The sequence below is a fragment of the Jaminaea rosea genome (genome assembly GCF_003144245.1).
Source record: "Jaminaea rosea strain MCA 5214 unplaced genomic scaffold BDZ90scaffold_16, whole genome shotgun sequence".
NCBI classification, from domain to species: Eukaryota; Fungi; Basidiomycota; class Exobasidiomycetes; order Microstromatales; genus Jaminaea; species Jaminaea rosea.
The window spans coordinates 218,945-246,089 of record NW_020289990.1 but is presented as its reverse complement, the minus strand read 5'-3'; the positions used below and the strand labels follow the sequence as shown (position 1 = coordinate 246,089).

Below are 27,145 nucleotides of genomic sequence, written 5' to 3'. Positions count from 1 at the left end.
TGCTTGCTCATCGACTCAATCGATGGGCCTCTTTGCAAAGAGCGATTCGTCATAGAAGCTGTCCATCCTCAACTCCCTCCACCACTGCGTACTAGCATGCGGAAACTGCCAGCTCGCAGCGCCCGCCTTCCACCCATTGTTCTTCGCCAGGTGTAGGCAGTAGCTCAGCTTCTCTGGAGGCACGTACCCACTGGCGGCGTCCACTGGGTAACCAGGCTTGGCGATCAGAAGCTTGTCCAGCGGAACGCCGTTTCGGGCGATCTCGAAGATGCTGGTTTGAGGGAAGGCGGTAAGGTTAGACTTGAAGAGGAGGTTCTTGCAGTCATCGTAGGATCCGACGCCTTGGTTGTAGAATTGGACGTTATAGAAGTCGTAGAGGTGTCCAACTTGCTTGTCGATGCCATCGTAAGCACCATGGCAGTATGTGGTGCGATTGGGAGTGAACCAAGGGGCAACGGGAGCTGCACTCATGCCAAAGCCTCCTGAGGCGGGCAACCAGCGGCGCACGGCTTCAGTGTACATTGAGACCCAAGTGACGAGGGACTTGTTGTGCCAGCTGAACGCTTCAAAGTCCTCGATGTCGTTGTCTAGGCCATCAAAGCCGGATTTGTAGGCTATCTCGCCGTGCAGGTCGCCAAGCATCGTCGGATTGAAGTTCTGCGTCACGGGTTGCTCGTTCGGGTCTCCGCCGAAGGTGGACAGGAATAGCGAGATGCCCTTGGAGTGATAAAGGTTCACGATCCGGCGACGCTCCGGTACTGAGTAGTTGAAGAACTTTTGCGCCCTGAATGAGGAGGTGTTGCTCGTCAGGAAGGCAAGGGTGAGGACATTCATACCGACCAGTTCGCGTGTGCTGGGCATCTCATTGGTCAGATTGCCCAGGTAGTCGGTAAGAGCACAGCATGCATAGCCGTTCCATCGCGGTGGGTCCGGGACGTACGGCTTGAGGTCGGAGGGCCCACCTTTGATTGAGGTGCCTACGGTGTGCGGAGTCGTATCGTTGCTTGTCGATGAGGTGCTGTTGGTCGACGTTGTGTTGCTGTGGCTGATGGAGGACGAGGACGAGGACGAGGAGGTGCTGTTGCTGTTCGAATGTGTCGTACCATTTGTGTTAGGCGTCGTGGCATTAGTGTGGCAGTACGAAGCATGCTTGGCGTGGCTGCCATTGGAGTGCTTGTAGTCTTCGCACATCTTCTCCTTCTCATCCTTGGTGGCTGCCTCCTCTGCGGCAGCACGACGGCGCTCGACTACCATATTATGAGATGCTCGGCCGTGCTGCATCTTGTGGCGGAGACCAGCGACATTGGTGCCGTGAAAGGCCGAGTCGAGGTCTTGGCTCCTCGTCGGGCTGTGAGGAGCGCGCTTCGTGGCTCCGTAGTGACGCTCGATGTAGCCCAAAGGGTCCATGAAGCTTGCAAAGTCGAATGCGCGCTTGTCCTTGGCATGGTGAGGGGGTGTGCTGCTCTCATCTACCTCGACTGTCTCTTCATGCACTACGTCGCCGGTCATGGTCCTGACGTATCGGCCACCGTCACGCGCCTGCTGCTCCTTCCACCACTTGCGGAGCTCCAGAGGTTCGCGGGTCCACTTGGTGAGATCGGCCTCTGCACAGACCTTCGGCTGATCAGGCTCGCTGCCTTGCGGATGCTTGCCCTTCAAGAGGTGCCAGTGGTAGTCGTGCGTGGCTGCCTGGCCGTGCAGGAGGGCGTAGACGTAGGAAGCGGGCACAAAGTCCTGCGAGGCCGCAGTCGGATCCTCGAGATACGAGCCTACATTGGCGAAGAGATTGAAGTTGTCTTCGCCGACGCCCTGTATGGAAGCACAGAGGCAGGAGTGGTCAGCTTGAGTATCGCGAAGGCGCATCTCTCTGCGTGTCTCCTCACGTAATGGTGGTTGTAGATGGGGCCATTGACTGCGGTGACAGCCTGAATGAGATACAGAATGACTGCAAGGGGGACAATAAGGCCGAGCATGGCTTGAGAGCTGAGAGCGGCTGGCTGCTCGTGTCTAATGAGTAAGGATCTTGTCAAGGAGCGTGCTGCTAGCGTAGGAAGCTAGCAAATCGAGGCAGGTGGTCGGGGGAAAGGTGCTCGACGAGAAGAGCAAGGGCACGAGGGGAGAATGTGGTAACGAGTGCAACGGTGAACGATCTGTGAACGGTCTCGACATCGACGAAGCAGGGCATGCGGGCGCGAGCGGCTTAAGATCATCTTTGCGGCTATGGAGTGATGCAGAGGGTTGAGCGGACGAAGGGTCAAGGCGTAATCAGAGCGACGCGAGCGCGGGCCGCCACGGCGGCGGCAATCTCGCGACGGTGGCGCCTCTGGGTAGCAACCATCAACGAGGGGCGAGGGAAGCGAGACGATTTGAGTTGGATAGCGGGGCCTCTCTGGCGGCCCTTCATAGTTCTTCCTCTGGTCATTGCGATGAAGACCCGCCAGTCTTCTTCTCGCGGCGAGGGTCAAGGCGAGCGAGGCGAGAGAGACGAGCCCAGCAAGACCCTCGACTCGAGCAGGCAACCCTTACGAGGCCACGCGCCCACGAGGCCATTCATTACGAGAGACCGAGGATGGCATTGCGAGGTCAAACTACATCAAACAACCCTGGCCCTCATTGTTCCCTCTCTCCTCGCGCGCGGAATGTACATGCAATGGGTGATGGCGCCTTTCACCCTCGAAACGTAAGCGTCGGTGGGCACCGACCATATTTGCACGATCTCCTAAGTGCGAAGAGCCATCACAGCCCCCCGCGGTGGATAATGATCTCCATTTTGGCTTCAAGATACATTTTGACCCTCTAGAGCGACTCAAAATGTCGCTCCGGACATCTATGGGCGACTGCGATCCCCTCGCGAGGAGGAGAGAGTGCCAGATGAGAGGGCTTCGAATGCGCCGTGTTGTGTGGGGAGAAAGGGGGAAAGGAAAGTTGGGGGTGTGGAAAGGGAAAGGATGGCAGGTGGGGTAGAGAGAAGTGCAGAGGCAGGGAGAGTAGTCATTGTCACCGCTCGCGCTGTAATCTTACCTCTTGCTCTTCTTCGTAGCTTGCTCGCCCGCTCGCTCTCTTCCTGCTTCTCGCGTGATCGCGGATCTGTGTATGGTAATAGAGATTGGTAATAGTCTATGCGCTGAAAATGCTAAGTAGGTTGGTGTTGATGACGAGCGACTCGCGCGCTTGCTACGGCTCGACGATGGGCTGCACGCCAACATCGGCGTCCGGATCCGCAGCGACGATATCGACCTTGTCTTTTGCCTCGTCGCGCCTTGCCAGTTCTGCTTCGCGCATCTACGAGCGTGGAGAAGAGGGGAAAGAGGAGGTCAGTGATCGTGGACATGGCTGCCGTGACGCGGCTCGCGGTTTGCTCACCTTCTTCTCGGCGATCCTCTTCATCTTGAAGTAATCAGTGTGCAGCCCGCACTCGGTCTTCCCGCCCTTGTCCTTCCAGCGGCCGGAGCGCTCCCCACCGTCAGAGCCAGGCATGGCCGTGGAATGCCAGTCGCCGATGCTCTTGTAGCCCATGTCCAGCAGCTCGTTGTACGGCACAGCGTTCTGCTTGACGTACTCGTCTACTTGCGCAAAGGACCAGTTGAGGAAGGGGTTCACCTTGACAAGGCCCGTCTCGTCCACCTCGATGGCCTTGAGGTTGGAGCGATCGTCTCCCTGCGAGCGGCGACGACCTGTGAAGACGGCGCGAACGCCAAGCTCCTGGTAGGCCCGGCGAGCTGGCTCCACCTTGACGATGTAATCGTACGTGTCCTCGTCGCGCTCCCAGAGCTGAGAGCCCCACTTGCTCTCGAATTCCCCCACGGTGTCACATCCCTCAGGGCGGTAGATGTGCATCTTAGCGTCGTAGTGCTTTGCTGCCCTGTATGCCAGGTCTACAGTCTGAGGGAAGCCATAGAGCGTATCGCACCAAATGAGGTCGACGAGATGCTTGTTTGGCTCACCCTTGCTGCGTGCGCGGGTTTCGCTGATGCGAGCGATCTGGTCAAGAGAGACGCAGCCGGTGACGCCAAAGGCAGTTGTCTGGTAGAGCCCAGGCAGGTTGTCAATGGCCCATTCGAGGATCTGGAAGGGGTCTGAAGACTCGAGGTGCTGGTTGATGCTGTCGAGATTTGAGATGACTGAGGCGATGCGAGCGTCGTCGATTGCTCGTTGCGACGATGAGGCGGTGGGTGAGGTCACCATGGCTTGCGTCGCTGCGTAGCTTGTCGTGGTCGAGGGTATGCTGTCGAGAAATGGGAGATTATAGGGGAAGATGCGGTTGGTGGTAACAGTTACAAATACATGCCTGCTAGTCTGTCGTGTGTCTTGTCTCGATCTTGTCTGTCTCCACTGTCCACCTCCATCGATCTTCGGCAGGCCATCGCGGCTGCCGGAGTTGGCCGTCGCTAAGCCATCAGTGAGTGAGCTGAGCGAGCTGTGGCTGGCTGAGCGAGACGAAGGTGTCTAAGTCGTGACAATTTTCTCGATGGAGCACGCAATCGATTCGTCGGCCGAGGGCGCGAACGCGGCGCAGCGCGGGCAGACGGGCAGGAATGGCCGAGGGTCGCACGGCGCGATTCCAAAGGCCGACGAGCGAGAGACGAGATGCTCAGGCACTCAGTGGAGGGATCAGAGCGCGAGAGCGACTTACGGCCGGCCTCGCAGCTACGCTCACCAAGAACCAAGGGCGGCAACCACGGCGAGGGCGACCCGACGGCTATAGTCACGGGCATGCGGTCGAGTCTACTCTAGACAGAGCATCAAGGCTCGCTTCGCCACATTTGCGCTACTGGGACTGCACATCTATTGCTGGTATTGATACAGGCTCCACGCGTCGCCAATCCCGTTCGCTCTCACTCCCCCACAAGCTGCGTAGCCCAAACGGCTCTTGTATCTACCGCCACCTGCCTCACTTCTCTCCGCGGATCGTCCACTCCCACTCCGTTCGCACTGAGTGCCCTAGTCACCTTGACCTGCTCGCCCCTCAGCCTGGAGAAGGGCAAGCAACGCACCAGCGTGGCCAAGCAGCGAAGAGCCGCCACTCGCACGGGGACGGTGCAATACGTCGCTGGCTTGCAGAGAGTGAGGAGCCTGTCGATGAGGGTGTGGATGTGCGACTCCACCAGGTCCAACGGCTTGCTCTTCCCGTCATTTTCGCTGGACGAGCGACCACCAGCCTTGATCTCGGCATCACGCTCCTTCTTCCCCACGGCCGCCGCAAGTGTGATTGTGGTAGCTGCTGATGCGCGAGCACTTGCGTCGGGAAGGTCGAGCGCCCTAATGAGCAGCGGGAAGATGGAAGCCAAGCGCTCTTGAATCATAGGTCGTGGCATGTGCGGGAGGAGCGAGGAAAGGGCAATCAAGTAGACTGAAGATGAGGTCGAATCTGCGTCGCCCTTTGAGTGGGCGTGGTAGCCATCAATGATCCTGGGCACGAGGTAGGCAAAGAACTTCTGCCTATACAGTAGGCGGACGACGGCATTGTTCTCCTTGCTGAGCACTCCGTCGTCTGCTCGCGCAAGGAGGGAGAGGGAACGAGCCGCTTCCTTGCCTGCGTTGCTCTCGTTCTCGCTGCCCTCGAAGAGAGCGACACGTGCTCGCTCTACCATTGCCTCACCCGTCTTGCTGTTCCTGACGACAAGGGCTTTGGCGATCCAGAACCACGCATGGATGGCGCGCTGCCTTCTCCCGGCCTCGCCTTCGTTGTTGTTGCTGCTGCTGCTCGAGGCGACCTCTTTCGACCAGAAATTGTCGAGCGTCCTCTGCACCTCCTCCGGGACGGGCTCGGCTACATGCTTGTTGACGAGTGTGGCCAGAAGTGTGAAGCCCGCGTCGGCCTGTAGGTTGGTTGTTGCCTCGATGGTGAAAGTGAGAAGCTGGGTCAGGGTCAAGCCCTCGATGGCAATCTCCTTGCGCAAGGCCATAATCGCCGATGCGTAGACAAAGAGCGTGTCTTTGCGATGCGCTGGTGAGGTGGGGCTCAGCGGTCCATCGTCGCTCAGAAAGGCAGTACGCAGCGACGCGTTGAGCTCTCGTTGCTTTTCTGCGCCCAGACTGCGTAAGAGCACTGTAGCGAGGCGTCCAATGTCTTGCAGCACCCTTGAATCACTCGCCAACGGTAATGTTGTGGATTTGTCCGCTCGTCCAGCCTCGAGCGCGATAGTGAATAGCCTGGCAGGCAAAGTTCCGCCGTACTTGGGCACATCGGTGTGCTTCTTGGCCACCTTCTCCTCCAACACCGTCAAAAGGGTGACGAGGAGGCCTCGCAGGTAGCCAACATTGGCCTCTCGCTCCTGACCCTCCTGAGTCAAGTGACAGAGCAGGTCCAACTTGGCGAAGAGCCTTACGACGAGCATCTCGAAGAGCTCAGGCGCCGTACTCAGTCTTGCAAGGGAGCCTAGCACGCGCCTTACCACCCCTCGCTGCTCAAACGCCCCCTCCTCATCCAGTCCCGCCCCGCCCATCCTTTCAGGCAATCTCGAGAACAACAAGGGCAACGTCGTCTCCTCGAGCACCCTTGGGTTGACTCTGGCAATATCCCTGAGCCCATCCAATGCCGCCCCGCGTACATCGTCTGCCCCCGGGGAGAGGATCAAGTCATTGACCGACTGGGCGATATAGTTCGTTTCGGCGGCGGAGAGGAAGGTCGGAATGTGCGTGAGATGCACGAAAGCTAGAAGGGCGCTTGCTCGGTACGAAGTGGAGCGGACTCCGTTGCTGAGGGCGGAGAGGAGCTCGTCGCGCAGAGGATCGAGGGGTCGACGATCCCCGTCGTATGAGCGTGCGGCTGAATCAGTGGTCGCAGTTGATGATGATGCTCCCGCAGCGGCCCCATCCTCGCTTGGCTTAGCGATCTCTTGCGTGGTTGAAGCTGGCGCAGCGAACTTGAGGCTCGACGCCTGGTGTACCCCTGCTGACGATGGTGTCACTACCGCACCCGCGATCTCGTCTCCGTCTTCGCTCCGGTACACCTCCCTCAACGCCGCGAGCAGCGTGGCAATATGTCCGAGGATGGGCCCACGCACGCTCACAACCTCCGGATCCTTGAACATGGTCAACATCTGATCCAACAGCGCATACGTGGCCAAATGAGCCGTAGCAGGGCAAGCCTTGACCATTGCGACCAGCAGCTCGCTCGCCGGCTTGGCGAGAGACTTCTCGGGCTCCTGCAGCTCGTCCAAGGCTTCGGCCACGATACGGGTTGCGATGCCTTCGGTAGAGTCGTCGCTATGACCGTAAAGGGTACGAAGGAACGACGCGAGAGCGCGCTGTGCATATAGTGAAGTCTCGTCATCCGTGGCCGCCATAATCTCGACCTTGAACCCCTCCCAGAGCTTCTTCTGATTTGCGAGGACGGCCGCCTTGCCGAAAACAGGCATAGCCTCAGTGAGAGTGTGCAACGTGTCCCGCTTTGTGTTACCACCGGATGCGGCGAGCTTCTCCAGGAGCAAGGGCATGGCGTGCGGTGCGAGCAAGGGGTTGGCCGTTAGACACGAGCGAAGAGCGCTCTTGAGGTCTTCTGTCGAGATGCCGTACGGGTCGTCGGGTGGGGGACGGAAGGTGATGGGGAAGTAGCAGTAGGTGATGTCGTAAAGGGCCTGCAGAGTGATGCAGAGGTCCGTCAGCTCGACTACATGCGCCGCAGTTCTAGGCGTGCGTATACACTCACCTCGGCCTGCTCCGGCGTGAGATCCCACTCGATCAGAATGACCCGATCCATCGCGAACAGGTACATGAGATTGCGCGGATCCTTTTCCCCCTCTGCCAAATCGATGTATCCCTTCAAAAAGTCATCGCCCATCGACTTGATTGCAGCCCTATGTCTGGAAAGCAGAGCGTCGAGCAGCGAGTAGACCAAGAATCGCACCGCCTGAGGATGATCGCGCGGCGTGACGTGGGTGAAGAGCTCCTTGGCTACGGTACGTGTTTGCTCGGCGCCGAAGCCTTGCAGGGAGGCGAGGCGAGTAAGGGCATTGAGTGTCGAAGCCAGCATCTCGGTGCCTACGGGGATTGCCTTGAAGCGATAGCTAGGAGCACTGCCTGGGACAGCTTCGCCAGTCTGACAGCGGGGCAGGCAGAAGGCAAGCGTCAGGATCTATTATTGAATGGAAGAGCGCGTCGATCATCATGACTCACGGCGTTGTTGGCCTTTGCTATTGATGCTGCTACGTTGGATCCATCTTGAAGCTTGTCGGCGAAGAAGGTCGTGAGAGTTCGCACAGCCTGGCGATCGAAGAGCTTGGAAGTAGCTGCCGATGAGGCATTGCTGTCCTGGCCCGACGGTGCCAAGCTGAGGACCACCTGTGCGAGTATCTCGACTCCTCTTGACCTTGTCTGTTCATCCTCACTCGTGAGGTATTGGCCGAGCAACTTGATGAGCTGCAGCAACGTCAGGGAACCCGAGCGTAGTACCTCTGCCAGTGGCTCGGGCAGCTCGCCAGCTTCGTATGCTCCGCTGACGTAGGCTTTGATCGACTGAGTAGCCATCTCGCTGGGCGAGCCTGATGCTGTGGCCGACGTCGAGGCCATGGCTGCGTTGCTGTGCTATGCTGATCGAATCGACGGACAAGACACACAAGAGATTAAGTGGCTGCCGCGCCAATTCTTCTTCCGGGCCATCGAGGTGTGGAGTCGAGTCGAGCGACTCGTCCCCAAGGCGAGCAATGAGTCGACCAACGGAACGGAGCACAAGGCAGAGTCCAAGGCGGCGAGCAAGCAACTCGACTTGGGTCGTCGCCTCGCATCCGCTTCTTCTTCCTTGCAACACGTCGCGACCATCACCATGTTCTGCGCGAGTGAGTGCAAGCGGCGGGCTCAGAATTTATCCCAATCAGGCACTGACATCCCATCTCCTCATCGCCTAGTATCCGGCGGACCGCCGCAGGTCCCTGTGATCTCAGTCAAGTCCGGCCTCGTCTACGAATCCCGGCTGATTCGCAAGTACATCGACGAGAATGGCAAGGAGCCCACGACTGGTGAGCCCCTCAAGGAGGACGAGCTCGTAGAGGTCAAGGCCAGTAAGTACCATGATGATGAGTTCGGCGCGCGTGATGAAAACTTCAAAACAAAAATACATTATCAACTAGAAGCTGTTGATGAGCCTCGAGAGGGGCGTGGATTTGATCAAGACCTTCTGATGCCAGCGAGATGGGGCGAGGCGAGCAACAGTCACAACGTATGATCGCAGAGCTGACCATCTACTCTTGCTCAAATACCCGTAGACCCTCGTACAATCGCCCCTCGTCCCCCCACACTCTCGTCAATCCCGGCCCTCCTCTCCTCCCTCCAAAACGAGTATGATGCTATCATGCTCGAGATGTTCAACCTCAAAAAGCAGTACGAAGGCGTACGACAAGAGCTTGCTCATGCTCTGTATTCCAATGATGCATCAAACCGCGTCATTGCTCGACTGATGTACGAGCGAGATCAGGCCAGAGAAGCGCTGGTCAATGTGCAGTCGTCGCTGGGTGGGAGCCTGGGATCGAGTAGCGCAGCAGCAGGCCCGTCACAGGATACCGACATGGCGGATGCGGATGGAGCAGCGCCTTCGTCATCGAGCACCGTCGAGGCTGGCCCTGCCATTCCTGAGGCTCTTTCGACAACCATCGACACGACTGTCGCCAAACTCTTAGCAGAGCGACGCGCCAAGTCGAAGCGCAAGGTCCTGCCCGAGGGCTACGCAACAGCAGAAAGCATCGCAGCATACACGGACGGCTCGTCGTCGTCTTCCTCCGTCGTCAAACTCGGCTCAGCTCGCACGGCGCAAACGGGCATCAACACCCTTGATGTCAGCCTCGACGGCAGCGCAGTACTTGTTGGCGGGAACGATAAGAACATAGAAGTCTATATGCACGACGCGCAAGGCGGCGAGGGCCAGTCAATCGCCCAGCTCAAGGGACACAAGAAGCCGCTCATTGCTGCTCAATTCATCAAGAAGCCTGCGCAGGTCCTGCCCGTAGGCGCAGAAGCTGCTGCATCCGCAGCTGGTCTGCCTGTAGGGATCGTCTCGGCGTCGGAGGATGGGGTGGTCAAGGTGTGGAAGCTGGAGGGCGAGACGTACATCAGCGATTACGATATTGCCCTGGCTAAGGAGGCTGCTGCAGCACTGACGGGCATCTCAGTCCATCCGTCGGGAGAGTACGTGGCTCTCTGCACCAGCGAAGGGACTATGCTTGTTCACTCACTTGCCGCGGGCGAGGAGGTGTTGAGCATGTCCGCCCCAGCAGAAGAAGAGGCAGACGAAGCAGCCGGCGGCTACTCGTACACCACGCTGCAATGGCACCCAGACGGCCAACTCGTCGTGCTGGGTACATCGAGCGGTATCGTCCGTATCTGGGACGTCAAGACGCTCAAGAAGGCGGCTACGCTTCGCCCTACCCCATCCACCTCACCATCCTCCAACGGCGACTCCTCCGCCGCGGCGATCAAGAGTCTCGATTTCAGCGAGAATGGCTACTTCCTCTCGCTCGTCTTGCCCGGTCGCGTCGAGGTGTGGGACCTGCGCAAGCTCGCCCTCGCTGGCAGTCTCGAGCTGGGCGGTGGGGTGCAGCCGCTTGCGGTCAAGTTTGACCCGTCGGGCTCCTACCTGGCTGTCACGGGTGCAGGCGGCAAGGTCGGCGTGTATGCAAACAAGAGCTGGAAGCTGTTGTTTGACGGGAGCGCTGTGGCTGGCGAGAAGGAAGGCGAGGAGGCGGGCGATATCAAGGCGGTGGCATGGGACTCGAGGAGTGGAAAAGTGATTACGGGCGGAGGGGATAGGGCGTTGAGGGTCTGGCAAGCTGCCAGTGCGTGATGCGAGGCAAGGGTGAAAGTCATTCATTCAGATAGTCAGGCAGATGCGCAGACATGGTGATGCTTCAATTGATGTTTGTATTCAAGTGACTGAAGAGCCCGAGTCTCCATGACACGACAGTGAAAGCAAGAGCTAATGATCTGAGCTAGGCAGGCCGATGTGCTTCAATGGCGAGATTCAATCTCGAGCCGGAAAGTAGGCTGAACATCCTTGCTACAGAAGCGGTACGGGGCAAGGCGCGACCGCTGAAGAACTCCGAGCAAGCCGTGATCGCTGGTAGCGATGCTGGCGTTGAGCTCTCGAGGGTGAGCCTGATAGGCTCGGCGTGGCCATCTAGGTTGCGCTGAGGCGGCCGGTCTGGCAAAGTGGTGCACAGAAGTGGACCGTAGCCTAGGCCTCGTATGAGTAGTGGTTGATTGTCTGCTGCAGGTCGTCATCGCGATGACTACCCTGTCTCCTCAGGACATCACCTCCCGAACCTCTGGAGACTGAGGTCCTGCTCCTCAATCTGCTTGGAGATGCATCGCCTGCACGTAGCATTGTGCGTGCAGAGGTCCCAAGGGCATTGCGATCCCCTCAGGCTGCCATCTGCGGTGGAGTAGCGCTTGCCAGAAGAGTGGAGACGAGCGGCGTGCGAGGCGTAGACGCTTGACGACGAGGGAGAGGAGGCAAGGTCGCTGTCACTGTCCGAGTGGTTGAGAAAGTGGACGCGTCGCGACGAGGAGCTGGTGCTCGACGAGGAAGCGGATGAAGCAGAGTAGTTGCTCGAGGTGGTAGACGAGTTGGAGTCTCGTCGGAGAACACCGCCGCTCTTGCTGGCTTGGGCACGCTTGGCGAGGTCTTTTTGATACTGCTCGAACTCGTACATGGCCGAGAAGGAGAGGTAGGAGGAGAAAGAGGCCATTGTGGGCGTATGGATATGTGTCAAAGGTTGAGGCTTAGCGTGTGCAGATATGTTTACGCGTGAGCTAGTGGTAGCTAGGAGCGATAGGCAATGTAGCTAGTGGTAATGATGGGGAGGGGATACGAAGCAGTCGAGGATTGCGGGGTGTTTATATCAATGAGATGCTGAGCAGGAAGGAGGGAGCGAGCGTGGAAGTCGACAACCGCTCATCCACGTCGCCCGTAAGGTGATGTGACTCCCCCCTTGATCCTCTCATCCAACTCAATCGGCTCTGAGTCAAAATCGACGACGCCGGGTGCGTGAGATGACACGGGCGGGCTAAGCCCACCACGGACAATCTAAGCCGGCCTTAGCCTTCCTTGGCTGCAGCAGCTTCCCGCTCCCGCTCCAAAGGCAGCCCATAGCCGCCCTCGTTCTCTGGTCCGCCTCGCCCCTTAGCCCGATCCTGCCAAGCCGGCCTGCTGGTAAGCACACGATACAAGGCGGACAAGACGGCGCTTAGCGGCCGGGCGGGCTGAGACCCTTGACAACGGCTCAGCGTGTCCGCGTCGTCGTCTCAGGGTCGGCATCAAGATTCCTGGGCCCGCTCGCTGCGCGGATCGTGATTCGGTGTAGCTCGGACTGAGGACCGAATTGGCGAATGAGCTGAACCACGTGTAAGCTAAGCCACGTGTTTGACACGACGAGCTTCAGGGAACCATGTGGCGCCAATCAACGCGTCGCCAGGTCGCGACCTCGAGGTCGCCCCCGACGAGGACGGGAGTGGGTTGGACGAGCGTGCAGGGCGAGTGTGTGACATTTGCTTCTCCATCCCAATCATCACCTAAGTCGCCCATAGTTACGCTACGCACGGTCTTCCGCATTGCCATTGCTAGCAACAAGCATAGACGGGAGCTAGGAAAAGCGTAGACACCGCAGCGCCCACGCTCACGTCTAGACTGTGGGGCATCGCCCTCTCGCCACGATGCATATCAAAACCATCACCATCCAGGGCTTCAAGAGCTACCGCGACCAGGTAGCCGTCGACCCCTTCAGCCCTGGACTCAACGTCGTTGTCGGACGCAATGGCTCAGGCAAGTCCAACTTCTTCTCTGCTATCCGCTTCGTCCTCTCCGATGCGTACACTTCCATGTCGCGCGAGGAGCGCCAGGGCTTGCTGCACGACTCTTCTACGTCGACTTCTACCACTCTCTCCGCGTGCGTGGAGATCGTCTTTGACAACACCGACGGGCGCTTTCCCACCAATGGCGAAGAAGTCATCCTGCGTCGAACAATCGGTCTGAAGAAGGACGAGTACTCCATTGACCGCCGCAGCGCATCAAAGGCAGACATCGCCAATCTCCTTGAGGCGGCTGGCTTTTCGCGCGCCAATCCTTACTACATCGTGCCGCAAGGGCGTATCACCCACTTGACCAACATCAAGGACTCGGAGCGATTGAATCTACTCAAGGAGGTGGCGGGTACGCGCGTCTACGAGACGAGGCGCGCAGAGTCGCTCAAGTTGATGAATGATACCGACTCGAAGCGGACGAAGATCGAGGACCTGCTTAAATACATCGAGGAGAGACTGGCAGAGCTGGATGAGGAGAGGGAAGAGCTCAAGAACTACTACGATCAGGACAAGTGAGTAGTGGTGGAGGGCAGCTAGAGAGCTCAATGTGTACGAGCTGACCATCGCCTCCCTTTCACGTACACAGGGAACGACGCTGCCTCGAGTATGCCATCTATCAACGCGAGCTAGGGGAAGTGCAGGGCCTGCTCGAAGAGCTCGAGGTGCATCGCAACACAGACGCAGAGACTTCGACTGCTCGCCGTGCCGAGTTCCAAGACCGCGACCGCACTCTGGCGCGTATCGAGCTCGCCTTGACCGAGAAAAAGCAGGCCCAGGCTCAGCAGCAGCTCGAAAAGGAAACTCTCGTGGAGGAAGGGCGAGAGCTCGCACGGTCGCTAGCTCAGCTCGACGCGCAGGTCAAGGACGACGAAGAGAGCAGCGACCGCATCGAGGAGCGTCGCGCGTCACTGCAGGCCAGGCTGGACGAGGTAGAACAAGAGATCAGCGAGAAGGAAGGCGAGCTCATGAGTGTCGTGCCGGAGTGGGAAGAGAAGACCGCAAGCCTTGAGGAGATCCGTCAATCGTTGTCCGAAGTGAAGTCTCGCCTTGCCATTCTCATGGCCAAGGGGGGTCGCTCAGCTCAGTTCGCAACTCAAGCCGAGCGAGATGCAGCGCTGCGTGACCAGGTCGAGCAGCTGCAAGCCGTCGAGAAGACGCAAACGGACCGCTCTGCCGATGTCGACGCGACGAGGGCCGACATTCGCCGCAAGCTCAGCGAGGTTGAGAAGACGATGCAGGCTCGCCAGGACCAGCTCGAGGAGCGTCGCAGGACAAAGGAGCAGTCGAGCACGGTCTGGAGCGAGAAGAAGGCTCGTCGCGAGGAGCTGTCAGAGAAGAAGAAGGAGCTGTGGAAGGACGAGACGAAGCTGTCCTCGAGCGTCGCCTTTGCTCGTGAGCAGCTCAATGAAGCACAGAGGGCGCTGGGTGGCATGATGGACAAGGCCACCGCCAACGGCCTTCAAGCTGTCGAGCGCATTGCGAAGCAGCAGAACCTGGCTGGCGTCTATGGTCCGCTTTATCAGCTCTTCAGCGTTGACTCGGTGTACCAGACTGCGGCCGAGGTCACCGGCGGCAACTCGCTCTTCCACGTCGTAGTCGATACCGACGAGACGGCAAGCAAGGTTCTGGAGGTCATGAACCGCGAAAAGTCAGGGCGCGTAACCTTTATGCCTCTCAACCGACTCAACCCCAAGGACCAATCATACCCAAACGACGAAGAAGCTGTTCCGCTCCTGAACAAGCTCAAGTTCAACGCACGCCACGCGAACGCCATGAAGCAGGTCTTCGGCAAGATGCTCGTCTGCCCGAATCTCGACCTCGCTGGCCTCTACGTTCGCAGTCACGGCCTCAACGCCATCACGCTCGAGGGAGACAAGGTCGAGAAGCGCGGTGCGCTCACTGGTGGATACCACGACCCTCGCCGCTCTCGCCTCGACACAATTCGCCAGGTCAAGCGATGGCGTGAAGCCCTTGACAAGGACAGCGCACAACTCGAGCAGATCAAGCGCTCCACGCTCGAGATGGAGCAGGAGATCAATACGCTCACCGGCGAGCTCCAGACGCTCGAGGCTCGCATTGCGCAAGCGTCCAACAGCCGTGGGCCTCTCCTCGAGGAGCTGCAGTGGCTTCGCAGCGAGGAAGTCGATGTACGCGGGCAGCTGGCAGCCGCTGAGCGTGAACATGCCACGATTCAGCGAGACCTGCGAGCAGCCAAGACGGAGAGAGAGGCCCTCGAGGAGGAGATCGAGACGCCGATGCAGCAAGGCTTGTCAGCAGACGAGCAGAGCGAGCGCATCGACCTGCAGTCGCGAGAGGACGACCTGACGAAGCAGGCAAACGAGCTCTCTGCGCGCGTGGCTGAGCTTACTACCAACAAGAACTCGTTGCAGATCGACATCGATGAGCTCCTCAAGCGCGAGCGTGACAGTCTCAGCGGACAGCTCGAGGATATTGGGGAAAACCTCGTAGGCTCAGCTCCCGCCGGCGGCAGCAATGCCGATGCTCGCCGTGGCGAGCTAGACCGTATTCGCCAACAACGGGACGACCGCAAGGCTCGCGTCAACGAGCTGGAGGCCGAGCTCGAGTCCCTGACGAAGGAGGTGGCCAAGATTCAAGAAGAGCACGACGCTGTCCATGCCTCTCAGCTTGAGACTGCGCGTCAGATCGAGAAACACCAGAAGAGCATTGATCGCTACATCTCGAAGCGCAGTCGCCTGCAAGAGCAGAAGGACAAGGCCAATGCCCATATTCGTGACCTAGGCGTGCTGCCGGAGGAGGCATATGAGAAGTACACGAACTTCGAGTCCAAGTCCAACTCGATGGATCGACTGATCAAGCGATTGCACAAGGTTAACGAGGCACTGAAGGAGTTCTCGGGAGTCAACAAGAAGGCCGTCGAGCAGTACAACAACTTCACCAAGCAGCGCGACCAGTTGACGCAAAGACAAGCGGAGCTGGAGAAGTCGGCTGACTCTATCCAAGAGCTGATCGAGGTGCTCGACCAACGCAAGGACGAGGCCATTGAGCGCACCTTCAAGCAAGTCAGCAAGAACTTCGAGGAGGTCTTCGCGCGATTGGTGCCCGCTGGGCGTGGGCGCTTGATCATGCAAAAGCGCATCGAGCGGGCTGGCGGCGAAGACGACGACGAGGACGACGACGAGGAGCGCTCTGGCATCGACAACTATGCGGGCGTTTCAATCAAGGTCTCCTTCAACTCCAAGTCGGACGAAGGGCTCCGGATCCAACAGCTCTCCGGCGGCCAGAAGTCTCTCGTAGCCCTCGCCACCGTCTTCGCCATCCAAAAATGCGACCCAGCCCCCTTCTACCTCTTCGACGAGATCGACGCCAACCTCGATGCGCAGTACCGTACCGCGGTGGCGGCTATGATCTCCGAGCTGAGCGATACGGCGCAATTCATTACCACGACGTTCAGGGGCGAGATGGTGCAGGTCGCGAGCAAGCATTATGGTGTGACGTTCGATGCCAGTAAGGTGTCGAATATCAGGACTATCGAGTTGGACGATGCGGTCAACTTCGTCGAGGCTGCTGCTGCTGTGTGAGGGCCGCGGCCTCAGCTGAACACCACGATGACCATCTAGCTTCGCTCCTTAGCTCTTCTTTTTCCTGCCTGTACTTGTACGCTTCTCGTTTGCCTCAATCTACAATGTCAAAGCTTCAGTCACGCTCGTCTTTCCTCCCAAGAACGACGTCCCGCATCCGACCTCGCGGCACGCTATATCTTATCTCCCGCGCGTCCAGAGTGTGGCACGATATGATACGATTTGCGGTGCAGCTTCCCTCGCTCGTCGAAGACGGCTCAACTTGCGGTGACGTCCAGTCAACTTCGGGCGAAAGAGTCAAGCAGCCGTGCACTCGCTCCACCGGTCCAAACGCCGAACGGGCCTGCAGCGGCAACAGGCCGTCGACTTCTTCCGACGTTCGCAGCAAAGCCACCACGATTCCACCACGACCGCCGAGGTTCCTGCAACGCTTCTTGCCTTTGAACTCTCACCTCAAAGCCTTTTCATTCATCTTTTGACAAGCAACCGAAATGTCTGCCCCCTCAGCCGCTGCCCAAGTCGGGGCCACGATCCCCAACACGACGTTCGCTGAGGTCCCGTACACCCCGGAGCTCGACGACGCTGCTGCCTGCGGGATCCCTTCGCAGGGCAAGACGCATGATCTCTTCAAGGGAAAGTGAGTGTACGGGACGGAGGCGAGAAGATGTCAATGAGCGGCAAGGCGGAGGTGCAGCGGCTGAAAGGATGCGAATCTGGCTGCCGCGTCAGTCTCCTCTGAGCCTACGTTTAGACGTCGACTGACACGGATGCACCTTCTCCCTCGCTTCCATCTTCGCAGGAAGGCCGTAATCATCGCCGTCCCCGGTGCCTTTACGCCTACTTGCCGTGAGTATCACTAATCTTTCGAGCCGCAGGAGCGATCGGGAAAGTGTCGTTGGTCAAGCGACAGGTGCTGACGCCGCCTTCTCGCTCTCACAGACGTCAAGCACATTCCTGATATTGTCAAGTCGGCTCAGAAGTACCAGAACAAAGGCTATGTAGTCTACGTCATCGCTCAGAACGACCCATTTGTGCGTCCTTCTGCCCTCTGCCTCGGATTGGCCTCGGCTCCTTACTCACCCGCCTCGCCTCTCTCCTCGCTCTAGGTCCTCTCCGCCTGGGGTCGCACCAACGGGGCCAAGGGGGAGGTCCACTTCGCCACGGACGTCGATATTGCCTTCTCCAAGGCTCTCGGCGCCACGATTGACATGTCCTCCAAGGGATTCGGCATCCGCACTGGTCGCTACTTGCTCGTCGCTGACGACCTCAAGATCACGCACTTTGCGGCTGAGAATGGGCCTGGCGAGGTCGAGGTCAGCGGGGCCAAGAGCATTGATGCTGTCCTCTAAGGGCAACGAAGATGGATCGATCTAGACGCTAGATGCTAGGCAGACGCACGCATGCTGTTCAGTTGCTTTAATCAATGCTGAGCCTATGAATTAGATGAGGCGATATGTGACAAAGAGTAGATCGATTCTTCCCACCGTAGCCGGCTACGACTTAGTTAATGACGCCTCTGAGGCGTACGGGCTCCTTGCCCGAAGCCAAGCGCCATATCTCCAGAGCAGCCACGGGCTTGGAATGCCCAGAAGCGCCGCGATACCCGCCAGGAGGAGGTTGCCGTAGTCGTATCCCAGATTGGCGTACAAGGAGGGCGCAGCTAGGGGCAGGCCAAAGCCGGCGAGGGAGCGACAGAAGCCTACGGAGGCAAGCACAGAGGCTGCGTACGTCGTGTATGCGTCGATGCTGTAGTTTTGGAGGGGCAGGAAGGTGGCTTTGAGTGGTCGGAGGGGCAGGCAGAGATCGGTTAGTCTCGAGCTTCGTCTACGGTATCAGCTACGGTAATCGGCACTCACTCATCATGCCGAGTCCCACAAAGAACAATCCGATGTTGGGTACGATCCAGTGCACCTTGTATTGCACGGTGAAGCCATAGATGATGAGCCCAGTAGGCAAGAAGAGGCACGAGAACATGAGTAGCGGCAGCCTGTACTCAGGCTGGCCCACGCCACCATTCTTGGCCTTGAGGCGACGGTAGATCCTGTCGACAAGCAAGCCGCCAGCCTGGCCCGCAATTGTCATGCCAATCCCGAGGCTGATGTAGTTGAGCGAGGCAATGAATGCGTTTTCGCCGTAGACCGTCGTGAAAACGAGGTTGATTGAGGTAAGCAACAAGTAGATTGTTCCATAGATTGCGCTGAGGTAGGCTGCAAGCACCACGACGATTGGCTGGGTGAAGAGGAGGATGAAGGGTCTAACAAAGGCAGTGCGGAAGCGTTCTGGCCACTTGACGCCATCCTTCTCATAGATGGTATGCAGGGCCTGGTTACCCGTCTCCTTCCGTAGCCGCTTAGCCTTGCGAGCCAATATGACTGGTGCGTACGTTTCGTCGAGTAGAAACCATCCCAGTACAAACGGGATGCCGCCTGCAATGGCTGCAACTCCAAAGATCCAGCGCCATTGGCCGTTCAGGCCTTCGACGATTGCACCTCCCACAATCGGGCCTACTGCGGGACCGAGGAGAGGAGCGAGAGAATACACCGCCAGCCCCTTTCCTCGCTCCTCCGGTATATACAGATCGCCTACGGTCCCCCCGCCAGTGGTCAGCGGCGCTGCGCCGCCCAGACCAGCAAGAAAACGAAAGGCAGTAAGTTGTCCTTGACTCTGAGCGAGTGCGCATCCCACGGTCCAACAGAGGAAGAAGACGTTAGCCGCCTGTATGACCACCCGGCGCCCAAAGATTTCGCTGATGGGACCCATGAAGAGCGGGCCTATGGCAAAGGCCAAAACGAAAATGCTCAATGTTATGTTGCTCGCCACCATGCTGTCTATCCCAAATTCGGCCGCAATGATAGGTAAGGCAGGGGCGATCATGCTCGAGGAGAGCGGAGACATGAACGTGAAGACCGAGACGAGGATCATAACCGTCCAGCGCTTGGACTCTGGCCAGTTGCGTGGATTGGCGGGATCGTCTGGTGAGTCCCACGTTACGAGGTTGGGGTCTTTGCCACTTGAAGAGTTGGTCGAGGCTGCGGATGAGGGAGAGTGGGAGGAGGTGGTCCCGTCCTCCACTGCCGCGGCAGCTGCTACTTCGGAAGCCATAGGTGGCAGCGTTGCGAGATTGCCCTTCTCCACGTCGACTTCACCCACTCTTGCTGTCGCTTCGTGGTGGTAGGTAGTCCCCTCGCTGCTTGGCGGGACCTTCTCATTGACTGCTGCGGCAATCCCCGCTCGGGCCCCATGGGAATCATCGTGCGACGCGTTTGTCCGCAGCCGCGATGCTGACTTCGGCTGTGCGTTCGACGCTGAGCGTGCTCGAGTGCTACCACCGCTAGCCATGCGCTCTAGACGGGTTTCTGCGGGCCGGCGCTCCCTGCTGGGTATGATGCCGAGCTCGCCATCTAAGCTGCCGGTGTCATTGTCATAGTAGTCTCGGAGGCTCTGTTGGCGAGAGATCGAAGATGGGTGGCGACGATGTGATGACTGGCGTTGCGAGGATGTGGTCTGATCTGCGGCCGCGGCGCTGCTGGTGCTCGCCGCGGGCGTGGCAGGTATGTAGGAGGGTGGCTGATGAGGGCGAGTCGATGAGGATGCGGGGTTGGACATTCTTTTGGTGTGGCGTAGCAATGCAATTCTCAGCAGCTGTGAGCAGACCCTCTTTTGTACAAAATCCTCAGCGTCTGTAAGATGACGCTCGCCGTCGATGGGCCCTCGAATGAAGAAGAGACGATCGAGCAGGAAGGGAAATGCGTTGATGAATAACGGTTGCAAGCTAGACGAGGTGACTCTCGACGGACTCCGCGTTGACCGCCGGCGAGGAAAGTTGAGGGGTCCACACGCCGCGGCACGTCGGCCAAAATCCACTGCGCTTGTTCCACTCGTCGGCCTCACGGTCCGACAGGCCCGATCCCGATTGAAGAGGGGTCGTAACGAGCCGGTGGAGCGGTAAGCTGAGAGAGCAGCGAGTAAAGCGGGACAAGACTGCGGCGCTCTCGAGCACACTTCAATGGTCGAGTCAAGGGGCAATCCAGTCACGATGACTCACGGGTTCGTGGCGTGAGCGACCAATCTGATTTGCGGTGAAGGACTTCGAGAATGCGACAGCGCTCTGCATCACGCAGGTCCGTTGCTACGCAGGGTGGCTACACAAGGCTTAGTTTCATGCAAGGCAGTATCTCGCGCTTCACGAAGCTCCACTCCGCGGTCAGCGGACCCAGCTCATTGATCTGGGCAGGTTGAAATGGTAGGGAGGCCTGCTGCTCGTCATTGGTATTAGAATTATCAGCACCTGCCCTGCTCCTTTGCTAGGGGAGCGTACGTCACTCTCACAGATCCTGCTACTCCTCTTCATCCCCACCACCAATCTCCACCCCCTCCAAGAATTCTTGCTCTCCACCCTCCTCCCCCTCCCCGTTCTCTCGCCCCCATCCCTTAGCCTTCTCTTTCCTCTCCTCCTCCTTGCCTCGCCTCCTCTTCTCCATCCTCTCGATGATCTTCGTCGCACTGTTGAATATTCCACCCGTCTGCGCTCCACATGCAAAGCATTTCGGCGTCTTTGCGTAACGCTTGATAGCACATCCTGAGCAGAAGTAATGACCACATCGCGTGACGATGGGGTCAGTGAAGGGTTGCCGGCAGAGGAGGCAAGCAAAGGGGATCTCTTCCTCCTCATCGTCGAGATCTTGCGCCGCATCGTCCTCGCCGAGGTTACGCGCCGAGCTGTTGGGCATGTAGGCAGCCTCCATCTGCCAGCCGGCTAGATAGTCGCTACGATCGTGCAAGAATTTGCAGGTGTCCCCGAAGCCGCAGTAGCCCGTCTCTTTGTAGTCTTTACACACGTCTGGCTGATAGTCCATGACTGTTACGGTGCGGATGTTGTTCGGGGCTCGGATGGGACCACGCTGGGCAGTCTTACTAGAGGTGATGGCGGCGCCCTTTGAGGCGGAGGCGGAGGAGTAGGCGGACAGGCCGCGGTAGACTCCGTCATCGTTGTTGACTTTCGGCGGAGGCGCGGCGTTGGGGCTACCCGATCGTCTGCTGGTGCCCTCAGCTTCATCATACCAGTCGGCTCCCCTCGTAGCGTTGTCTCGATTTGACGTCGCTCCCGCGGACGTGGAGGAGCCGGAAGCCTTTGCGCGGGCAGTGACGGATGAGTACTCGTCTTCTAGCAGTGAGAGGGCTTCATCGTCTGCTGCTTCCTGCTGCGCTGCCAATCTATTGCGCTTGGCGAGTGAGATGCCCGTTGACGAGACGAGTGGATTGGAGGAATCGAGCTTGCGCTGCTTTGTTACGACGACGGACGGGCCCGCCTCGTCTTCGCCGCTATCATTGCCATCGTCGCGACGACTAGCTTGCTGCGATGCTGTTGAGGAGGAGGAGGTGGTGGATGCTGATGGCTGAGGCCGTGATCTCTTCTTCTTGAACAGGGGCTGCATGGCGTTGGCGATGCGGTGGTGGCGGTGAGGAGGGAAAGAGTGCGAAGTTGCTGCTGAGCCTCAGGAAATGGAGCCAAGAGCCCTTTCCGCCCGCTCTTTCCCCCGCCTCGATGTCGTCCTCGGACTCGATTTCGCGCCTGCTCCAGTCGCGCCTCTCTCTCTCCGTCCGCCCTCGCGTTGAGGCTGAGCTCGCACCTTGACTCTGCATCCACCACTCGTTGCAACTCTTCGTCCCGCTTGACGCTGGCTATGACCAAAAGCTGGTAGCAGCGCCCCATCAAGATGGATTCCACATCATCAAGATATCCACGAGGTGACTTCGACACTCCCCCCTGGTCACCCACAGGCCCGGCATCTTCCTCTTCCCTGGTCATCCTGCAATGCGCCTCCTGCAGGCATGTCCTCGCCGACTCGTCCACACTCGTGACGATCCGCAAGGACCTGCGCTTGATCGTCACCACGACTGCGACAGCAGCTGTTGTCTGCGGCGAAGACGAAGCCGGCGCTGAATCGTCCTCATCGGCTGCCAACGACGGCGAGGGGGAGGCTCGCCTCTTGCTATGCCGCGACGCCTCACGCTCAGATTTGGGGTCGACATACACTACCTTCTCATGCGGACCTTGCGGCGAGAAAGACATTGGTCGCATCTACAAAAGTACAGGGCCAGACTTGGACGAGATGCGCGATGGGTGGAGCTTTGATCTCGAGAAGGTCATCGTGTACCCGCTTGGGTCGGCGAAGAGGCTTGTGCCTGGAGCGAGGGATACGCGGAGAGCAACAGCAGCTGGAGACGGTGGCTCCAGTAGTGAAGGTGCTCATGGCGCACAAGGCCGACTACGTGGCATCAGAGAGGACTCGACCTCCTCGTCTGGCTCGCCAGCAGGGATGAGCGCGGGCCTACCACTGAGAATCGGCAGCTCGTCACATCACGGCGGCGGAAGCGGGGGCGGCATGCACTTGCATCACCAGCAAGGCTTTCCGACTCTGACAGCGCCTCATCCTAATCATCCTAATCATCCTCATCATCCTCTTCCTCAACCGCACGGCATGGGTCGACCAATGCGAACGCCTAGTGTCGCTCCTGGCTCTGGGCCCCCAGGAGGTGGCCGCGGGAGTGCCACGCCTGGCCCGTCGGAGTGGCGCAGAATCCAAGTGCTCATGATGACGTTGGGGGAAAGATTGATGAGCGTTGAGAACATACTTCAGCAACAGCAGCAGGGATCTGATCCGGGTCGATCTGGTTCTGGTCCAGGACCGGCAGGTGCAAGCGGACCGGCGCCAGGAGGGGCAAACGCAGGGAAACGTCGAGCAGATGAAGCAGGGCTATCCAACCGTGCGATGCCTACTCCGCAAGGCAAGCGACCAGCTGGTGGAAGTACTGTCGGGCAAGGAGGGGTGACGCCCAGGGCCGGCAATAGTGCGACAGCCGGCCCATCGTCAGCAGTGGCTGGCTCTACTTCCGCAGCCAACGGCAGCGGCGCTGCCTTGTCTCACACCCCGACATCGTCTCCGCTTCAAGGAAGACAAGTGCCCGCATCACCCTCACAGCGAGGAGCAGCCACCCCTTCAGGCCCATCGCAGAAGAGACCGAGGCCGGGTGGGCCACCCACGCCAGGAGGAGGTCCAGCAGCGGCCAATCAGACACAGAGTCAAGGAGGGGCAGCGCCGACAGCAGGCGGTAGCACAACACCGCGAGGTGGTCACCCCTCTTCAACAGTTGCGTCTGGACCGGCAGCGTCTTCATCGGGCATGGCAGCGACATCAGTCACACGTGCTCCACCTCCTGGCAGCGCCAAGAAGCCACGTACAGCAGGGCCGCCGCCTACGCCTGGTCAGCAGCAGCGACGAAGAGGAGCAGTCAATCAACCACAAGCGGGAGACACACAACCTAACAATGCTGCCGGCGGGGAGGAAGACGAGGCGGACGAGCTCGACTTGGTCAACTCTCAGCGCAATCGTGCAACGTCTTTCGATGGGCTCGATGGAGACGAGGACGACGATGATGATGGTGAGCCGGATCCGCTGGCTGGGGAAATGCAGGTGGGCGCGGGAGTGGCGGGAGCGACAGCAGCTGCGGCTGCTGCTGCTTCATGATGGTCAATGAGTTGCGTCTGACGAGCCCGATACAACACGCCGGGAGCTGAACAAGCCTACGATGTAACCTCGACCTTGTTGAGCTTTGCGAATCTCGACCTTTTTGGAGTTCTGCGAATCTCGACCGGCCTGATTGCGTCCGATGAAACATCACGCAGAGGGACTCTTGACATTGATGATGGTATTGCTTCGTCGTTGGTCGTGTGTCCCGCACACGTGAGAGTCCGGGGAGCTATAGCTGGGTGGAAGAGGAGCGCAACAAGTGAGAAGGGGCTACATTATCGGGGGGTGGCGTGAGGCGAGGAGTGCAGAGATTCGTCTGAGGGCCAAGTAAGAGCGAGAGCGAGCGAGCGAGCGAGCGAGCGAGCGAGCGTCTGTCATAGGCTTGTGTGTCATTTTTTGAGGTGTGTCGGGTATGGATGGTGCGAGGAGCCGCAGGCTGAAGGCGGCAAAGTGGCAAGCACGAATTGATTGGCGCTTCTGCGTCAGAAAGGCAGCCTCGTTGCGTTGAGGCTGTGACATATGGTGAGATGCCTCGGGCGAGGCCGTTTTGGGATGCAGAGCGAGTCTGCTGATCAGAGAAGGGTCGTGACCAGCCCGGCCAGAATGCATACACTGAACGCGCTGGCGGTAGCGGCGAGCTGGGGCCCAGCGAGCAGGTGACCGGCGGCGTTGGAGCCATTGCTGTTTGTAGCAGTAGGCGAGGGAGTGCCTGTGAGCAGCGAATGGAGTGATTTTGGTCAGCTCTGCGCCAAACACATTGCAGGAACGCCGCGGTGACCGCCTCGCTCACCCGACGTGTACGTAGGCAGACCTCCAACGAAGGTAGAGACGTTCCCCGCTACATTGCCCACTGCGGTCCCAATGACGCCAGCGACGGACGCACCCTGTGAGATGATTGAGCCGAGAGGATCCGTGGTGTTTCCCGAGCCAGTCGACGAAGTGGAACCGGCTGAGGTGGTTGGAGAGGCAGAAGAGCGATGCCCGCCGGTCTTGCTGCTTGCGCCTGTCTTTTCATTCCCTGATTCGGTGTCCGAGTCAGGCTGACCGCTGCTGACTGCGCCGGGAAGGCCGGTGACGTGGGGGCTGTGATGAAGAGGTGGTGGGAGGAGGACAAGATCAGCACAAGCGGACGAATGAGCGCATGCTCTCGTGAGGCGTACGCACGCTACACCGCCGGCGTCACCGATACCTGGTGCCGGGGTCGGGGGCTGTGTGGAGACATGATGGTTGAGAATGTCAGTGGATGGCCAAGGTCGCTCGGGCTTCGGCATCCTTAGCTCACATCGATACGGCGTTCCAGCCCGCTCTCAGCTGCAGCTGCACACATAGCTGCGCCGAGCATCAGCAGGAAGAGGAGCGTTGCTGAGTGAGTCTTCATGATGGTCGTGACGATGTGGTGGGAGGTAAAGGCGTGTGAGGTCGAGGGTCGAGGTGGGCGAGGACAGCCAGTGAGCTCGTTGGAGCGGGCCGTTTCAACAGGAGAGCGGGACAGGGGAAGGAGATACAAGCCAGTCAAGAAGGAGAGGAGCACTGGATGTCTTTCGAGGTCAGAGCGGCCCGTCCCAAAGGCATCCAGAAAAGGAGGCCTGAGCGGAGGGGAGGCAAGCACTCCCAAGCCGACGACGCCCTGAGGCAGGGCGCTAAGTGAGTTGGCGCCAGAGCGAGCAAAGTGTTGCTTTCGATGCTCGCCCTTCTCCAGCCTCGGCTGGCGGCGTGGCGCCTGGTTGAAAGGCTTGAGCCACGAGTCGAGGCGACGTCGAGTCGATGCGGGCGAGAGATGATCACCCGGGCCAGGGCCAACTTTTTGGGACAGGCTTAGGGCCGAAGCGGACAAAAGACCCTTACTCCTCCACTCTTCGTGGCCTCATCCTATAAGAAGGATAATTCACTGCTTCCTCTCACCCCTGCATTTTTCAGTCGAACTCATCCTACTCAATCAGTCTATCTTCATAATGGTCTCGAATCGAAGCCTTGTGCTCCTTCAAGAGCCCACGGGCATGCCTCAAGTAGGCAAGGACATCGACTACCGCACCTCCGACATTGACATCGAATCAGCTCCTTCGAACGGTTTGATTCTCAAGACGGTTGCCATCGCCATCGATCCCACGCTCCGCAACACCATGCGACTTTCCAACCCCAAGCCGTACGCCCCCCTCTACAAGAAGGGAGAAGCAATGTGGGGATACGGTCTCTCCGAGGTCGTGGTCAGCGGTAATGCTGGGTGGAAGAAGGGTGATATCCTCATGACGCCATTGACCAAGATGTCGACTTACTGGCGCCTGGAGGAAGGAGAGCTCAACGGACCGAGCAAGGCGGGATACAAGAAGATCGACCCGCTGCCGGACCTCAATGTCACCACGTATCTGGGCGCTCTGGGCATGCCGGGAATGACCGCGTACATGTCGATCAAGGACATCATTGTGAGTATTACGCAGAGGGACTCCCTTCTCCGCGGAAAGCTGACTCGTCGTCTCCTCACGCACTCCGCAGGGTGACTTCAAGCCCAACTCGAAGCTCTTCGTCACCTCTGGCGCAGGCTTTGTCGGGTCCCTCGTCTGCCAGATCGCCAAGCAGGCCGGTGTGAAGGTCATTGCATCAGCCGGCAGCGAGGACAAGGTTGCCTTCCTCCGCGAGAAGCTTGGGGTTGACAAGGCCTTCAACTACAAGACGGCGGACATTGATGCCGAGCTGGCCTCCTTCGGTGGAGAGGAGGGTATCGACTACCTCTACGACAACGTGGGCGGTAAGCAGCTCAACAGCTTCCTGGCTCACTCGGCCGTGCACGGTGTCGTCGTGGTCTGTGGAGCCATTTCGGCTTACAATGCGAGCAAGGACCAGCCCGCCGAAGTGATCAGCAATTTCCCCATGGCGGTGCTGGGGCGCCAGCTTACTGTTCGTGGGTTTATTGTGGCGAGCTTGTACCCGAGGTGGGAGGACAGCTTCTGGAAGGAGATGCCCAAGATGGTGCAGGACGGCAAGCTCAAGAGTCAGGAGGATGTCAGGGTGGGCATGGACGCTCTTGCTGGGAGCTTCGAGGACTTGTTGACTGGCAAGCACCAGGGCAAGCTGATTGTGCTTGTCGATGAGGAGCAGAAGGGCAGGTGGATCCAGAGGAACCCCGACGGCTTTGCGTGAGCAGCCATCTCTTGAGATCAAAGTTGTGTATCATTAGCAAAGGCAATGAGAATCATGTCCTCGGAGTAGAACCTGAATGAGAAGATAGAGTGACAGAAGGATTGGATGCCCTCTGCCCGAAAGGCGGTG

The 27,145-nt window shown here is 58.9% G+C and overlaps 13 protein-coding genes across 13 annotated transcripts; 6 read left to right on the top strand and 7 right to left on the bottom strand.

Annotated features, from left to right (window-relative positions):
• Positions 1 to 15: 15 nt before the first annotated feature.
• BDZ90DRAFT_223946 (glycoside hydrolase) lies at positions 16 to 861 on the bottom strand (the record flags this gene model as incomplete). The annotated part of the gene is made up of 1 exon (XM_025504596.1): positions 16 to 861. The coding sequence occupies one exon, from the start codon at positions 859 to 861 to the stop codon at positions 16 to 18; it is 846 nt and encodes a 281-aa protein (XP_025359770.1).
• A 2,277-nt stretch (positions 862 to 3,138) lies between these two features.
• Positions 3,139 to 4,286, bottom strand: BDZ90DRAFT_80572 (putative MET16-3`-phosphoadenylylsulfate reductase). Its single transcript, XM_025509877.1, has one exon. The coding sequence runs from the start codon at positions 4,183 to 4,185 to the stop codon at positions 3,283 to 3,285; it is 903 nt and encodes a 300-aa protein (XP_025359769.1). The 5' UTR covers positions 4,186 to 4,286; the 3' UTR covers positions 3,139 to 3,282.
• A 480-nt stretch (positions 4,287 to 4,766) lies between these two features.
• BDZ90DRAFT_234364 (ARM repeat-containing protein) lies at positions 4,767 to 8,570 on the bottom strand. The gene is made up of 3 exons (XM_025506991.1): positions 8,119 to 8,570; positions 7,652 to 8,041; positions 4,767 to 7,580 (listed from the first exon to the last, which is right to left on the bottom strand). Exons 1-3 carry the CDS (start codon positions 8,509 to 8,511, stop codon positions 4,836 to 4,838), a joined length of 3,528 nt encoding a protein of 1,175 aa, XP_025359768.1. The 5' UTR covers positions 8,512 to 8,570; the 3' UTR covers positions 4,767 to 4,835.
• A 153-nt stretch (positions 8,571 to 8,723) lies between these two features.
• Positions 8,724 to 9,297, top strand: BDZ90DRAFT_80359 (hypothetical protein). Its single transcript, XM_025509876.1, has 2 exons — positions 8,724 to 8,777; positions 8,847 to 9,297. The coding sequence occupies exons 1-2, from the start codon at positions 8,765 to 8,767 to the stop codon at positions 9,161 to 9,163; spliced, it is 330 nt and encodes a 109-aa protein (XP_025359767.1). The 5' UTR covers positions 8,724 to 8,764; the 3' UTR covers positions 9,164 to 9,297.
• On the top strand, positions 8,868 to 10,897 carry BDZ90DRAFT_234363 (WD40 repeat-like protein). The gene has a single exon (XM_025506990.1). It carries the CDS (start codon positions 9,290 to 9,292, stop codon positions 10,772 to 10,774), a length of 1,485 nt encoding a protein of 494 aa, XP_025359766.1. The 5' UTR covers positions 8,868 to 9,289; the 3' UTR covers positions 10,775 to 10,897.
• Positions 10,778 to 11,963, bottom strand: BDZ90DRAFT_234362 (hypothetical protein). Its single transcript, XM_025506989.1, has one exon. The coding sequence runs from the start codon at positions 11,676 to 11,678 to the stop codon at positions 11,241 to 11,243; it is 438 nt and encodes a 145-aa protein (XP_025359765.1). The 5' UTR covers positions 11,679 to 11,963; the 3' UTR covers positions 10,778 to 11,240.
• Positions 11,964 to 12,491: 528 nt separating this feature from the next.
• Positions 12,492 to 16,477, top strand: BDZ90DRAFT_255872 (RecF/RecN/SMC protein). The gene is made up of 2 exons (XM_025507867.1): positions 12,492 to 13,301; positions 13,376 to 16,477. The coding sequence occupies exons 1-2, from the start codon at positions 12,643 to 12,645 to the stop codon at positions 16,347 to 16,349; spliced, it is 3,633 nt and encodes a 1,210-aa protein (XP_025359764.1). The 5' UTR covers positions 12,492 to 12,642; the 3' UTR covers positions 16,350 to 16,477.
• A 254-nt stretch (positions 16,478 to 16,731) lies between these two features.
• On the top strand, positions 16,732 to 17,816 carry BDZ90DRAFT_234359 (Redoxin). Its single transcript, XM_025506988.1, has 4 exons — positions 16,732 to 16,986; positions 17,149 to 17,195; positions 17,289 to 17,380; positions 17,456 to 17,816. The coding sequence occupies exons 1-4, from the start codon at positions 16,841 to 16,843 to the stop codon at positions 17,696 to 17,698; spliced, it is 528 nt and encodes a 175-aa protein (XP_025359763.1). The 5' UTR covers positions 16,732 to 16,840; the 3' UTR covers positions 17,699 to 17,816.
• BDZ90DRAFT_234358 (MFS general substrate transporter) lies at positions 17,757 to 20,418 on the bottom strand. The gene is made up of 2 exons (XM_025506987.1): positions 18,206 to 20,418; positions 17,757 to 18,123 (listed from the first exon to the last, which is right to left on the bottom strand). Exons 1-2 carry the CDS (start codon positions 19,953 to 19,955, stop codon positions 17,843 to 17,845), a joined length of 2,031 nt encoding a protein of 676 aa, XP_025359762.1. The 5' UTR covers positions 19,956 to 20,418; the 3' UTR covers positions 17,757 to 17,842.
• A 22-nt stretch (positions 20,419 to 20,440) lies between these two features.
• BDZ90DRAFT_234357 (hypothetical protein) lies at positions 20,441 to 21,838 on the bottom strand. Its single transcript, XM_025506986.1, has one exon. It carries the CDS (start codon positions 21,782 to 21,784, stop codon positions 20,687 to 20,689), a length of 1,098 nt encoding a protein of 365 aa, XP_025359761.1. The 5' UTR covers positions 21,785 to 21,838; the 3' UTR covers positions 20,441 to 20,686.
• A 198-nt stretch (positions 21,839 to 22,036) lies between these two features.
• BDZ90DRAFT_234356 (hypothetical protein) lies at positions 22,037 to 24,052 on the top strand. Its single transcript, XM_025506985.1, has one exon. The coding sequence runs from the start codon at positions 22,067 to 22,069 to the stop codon at positions 23,876 to 23,878; it is 1,812 nt and encodes a 603-aa protein (XP_025359760.1). The 5' UTR covers positions 22,037 to 22,066; the 3' UTR covers positions 23,879 to 24,052.
• On the bottom strand, positions 24,042 to 25,636 carry BDZ90DRAFT_281744 (hypothetical protein). Its single transcript, XM_025509397.1, has 3 exons — positions 25,164 to 25,636; positions 24,672 to 25,089; positions 24,042 to 24,590 (listed from the first exon to the last, which is right to left on the bottom strand). Exons 1-3 carry the CDS (start codon positions 25,257 to 25,259, stop codon positions 24,454 to 24,456), a joined length of 651 nt encoding a protein of 216 aa, XP_025359759.1. The 5' UTR covers positions 25,260 to 25,636; the 3' UTR covers positions 24,042 to 24,453.
• Positions 25,637 to 25,771: 135 nt separating this feature from the next.
• BDZ90DRAFT_234355 (NAD(P)-binding protein) lies at positions 25,772 to 27,073 on the top strand. Its single transcript, XM_025506984.1, has 2 exons — positions 25,772 to 26,301; positions 26,372 to 27,073. The coding sequence occupies exons 1-2, from the start codon at positions 25,834 to 25,836 to the stop codon at positions 27,014 to 27,016; spliced, it is 1,113 nt and encodes a 370-aa protein (XP_025359758.1). The 5' UTR covers positions 25,772 to 25,833; the 3' UTR covers positions 27,017 to 27,073.
• The last annotated feature ends 72 nt before the right edge of the window (positions 27,074 to 27,145 follow it).

Coding starts and splice junctions, on each gene's coding strand:
- BDZ90DRAFT_234363 (XM_025506990.1), top strand. CDS start 9,290: ATGCTCGAGATGTTCAACCTCAAAAAGCAGTACGAAGGCGTACGACAA.
- BDZ90DRAFT_234357 (XM_025506986.1), bottom strand. CDS start 21,784: ATGCAGCCCCTGTTCAAGAAGAAGAGATCACGGCCTCAGCCATCAGCA.
- BDZ90DRAFT_234359 (XM_025506988.1), top strand. CDS start 16,841: ATGTCTGCCCCCTCAGCCGCTGCCCAAGTCGGGGCCACGATCCCCAAC. Junction 16,987..17,148: donor CATGATCTCTTCAAGGGAAA/GTGAGTGTACGG, acceptor CCATCTTCGCAG/GAAGGCCGTAATCATCGCCG. Junction 17,381..17,455: donor TCGCTCAGAACGACCCATTT/GTGCGTCCTTCT, acceptor TCCTCGCTCTAG/GTCCTCTCCGCCTGGGGTCG.
- BDZ90DRAFT_234356 (XM_025506985.1), top strand. CDS start 22,067: ATGGATTCCACATCATCAAGATATCCACGAGGTGACTTCGACACTCCC.
- BDZ90DRAFT_80572 (XM_025509877.1), bottom strand. CDS start 4,185: ATGGTGACCTCACCCACCGCCTCATCGTCGCAACGAGCAATCGACGAC.
- BDZ90DRAFT_234355 (XM_025506984.1), top strand. CDS start 25,834: ATGGTCTCGAATCGAAGCCTTGTGCTCCTTCAAGAGCCCACGGGCATG. Junction 26,302..26,371: donor TGTCGATCAAGGACATCATT/GTGAGTATTACG, acceptor CGCACTCCGCAG/GGTGACTTCAAGCCCAACTC.
- BDZ90DRAFT_255872 (XM_025507867.1), top strand. CDS start 12,643: ATGCATATCAAAACCATCACCATCCAGGGCTTCAAGAGCTACCGCGAC. Junction 13,302..13,375: donor AACTACTACGATCAGGACAA/GTGAGTAGTGGT, acceptor TCACGTACACAG/GGAACGACGCTGCCTCGAGT.
- BDZ90DRAFT_234358 (XM_025506987.1), bottom strand. CDS start 19,955: ATGTCCAACCCCGCATCCTCATCGACTCGCCCTCATCAGCCACCCTCC. Junction 18,124..18,205: donor TGTGGGACTCGGCATGATGA/GTGAGTGCCGAT, acceptor GACCACTCAAAG/CCACCTTCCTGCCCCTCCAA.
- BDZ90DRAFT_281744 (XM_025509397.1), bottom strand. CDS start 25,259: ATGAAGACTCACTCAGCAACGCTCCTCTTCCTGCTGATGCTCGGCGCA. Junction 25,090..25,163: donor GGCTGGAACGCCGTATCGAT/GTGAGCTAAGGA, acceptor GTCTCCACACAG/CCCCCGACCCCGGCACCAGG. Junction 24,591..24,671: donor TCTGCCTACGTACACGTCGG/GTGAGCGAGGCG, acceptor CGCTGCTCACAG/GCACTCCCTCGCCTACTGCT.
- BDZ90DRAFT_234362 (XM_025506989.1), bottom strand. CDS start 11,678: ATGGCCTCTTTCTCCTCCTACCTCTCCTTCTCGGCCATGTACGAGTTC.
- BDZ90DRAFT_234364 (XM_025506991.1), bottom strand. CDS start 8,511: ATGGCCTCGACGTCGGCCACAGCATCAGGCTCGCCCAGCGAGATGGCT. Junction 8,042..8,118: donor TAGCAAAGGCCAACAACGCC/GTGAGTCATGAT, acceptor CCCCGCTGTCAG/ACTGGCGAAGCTGTCCCAGG. Junction 7,581..7,651: donor TCACGCCGGAGCAGGCCGAG/GTGAGTGTATAC, acceptor ATCACTCTGCAG/GCCCTTTACGACATCACCTA.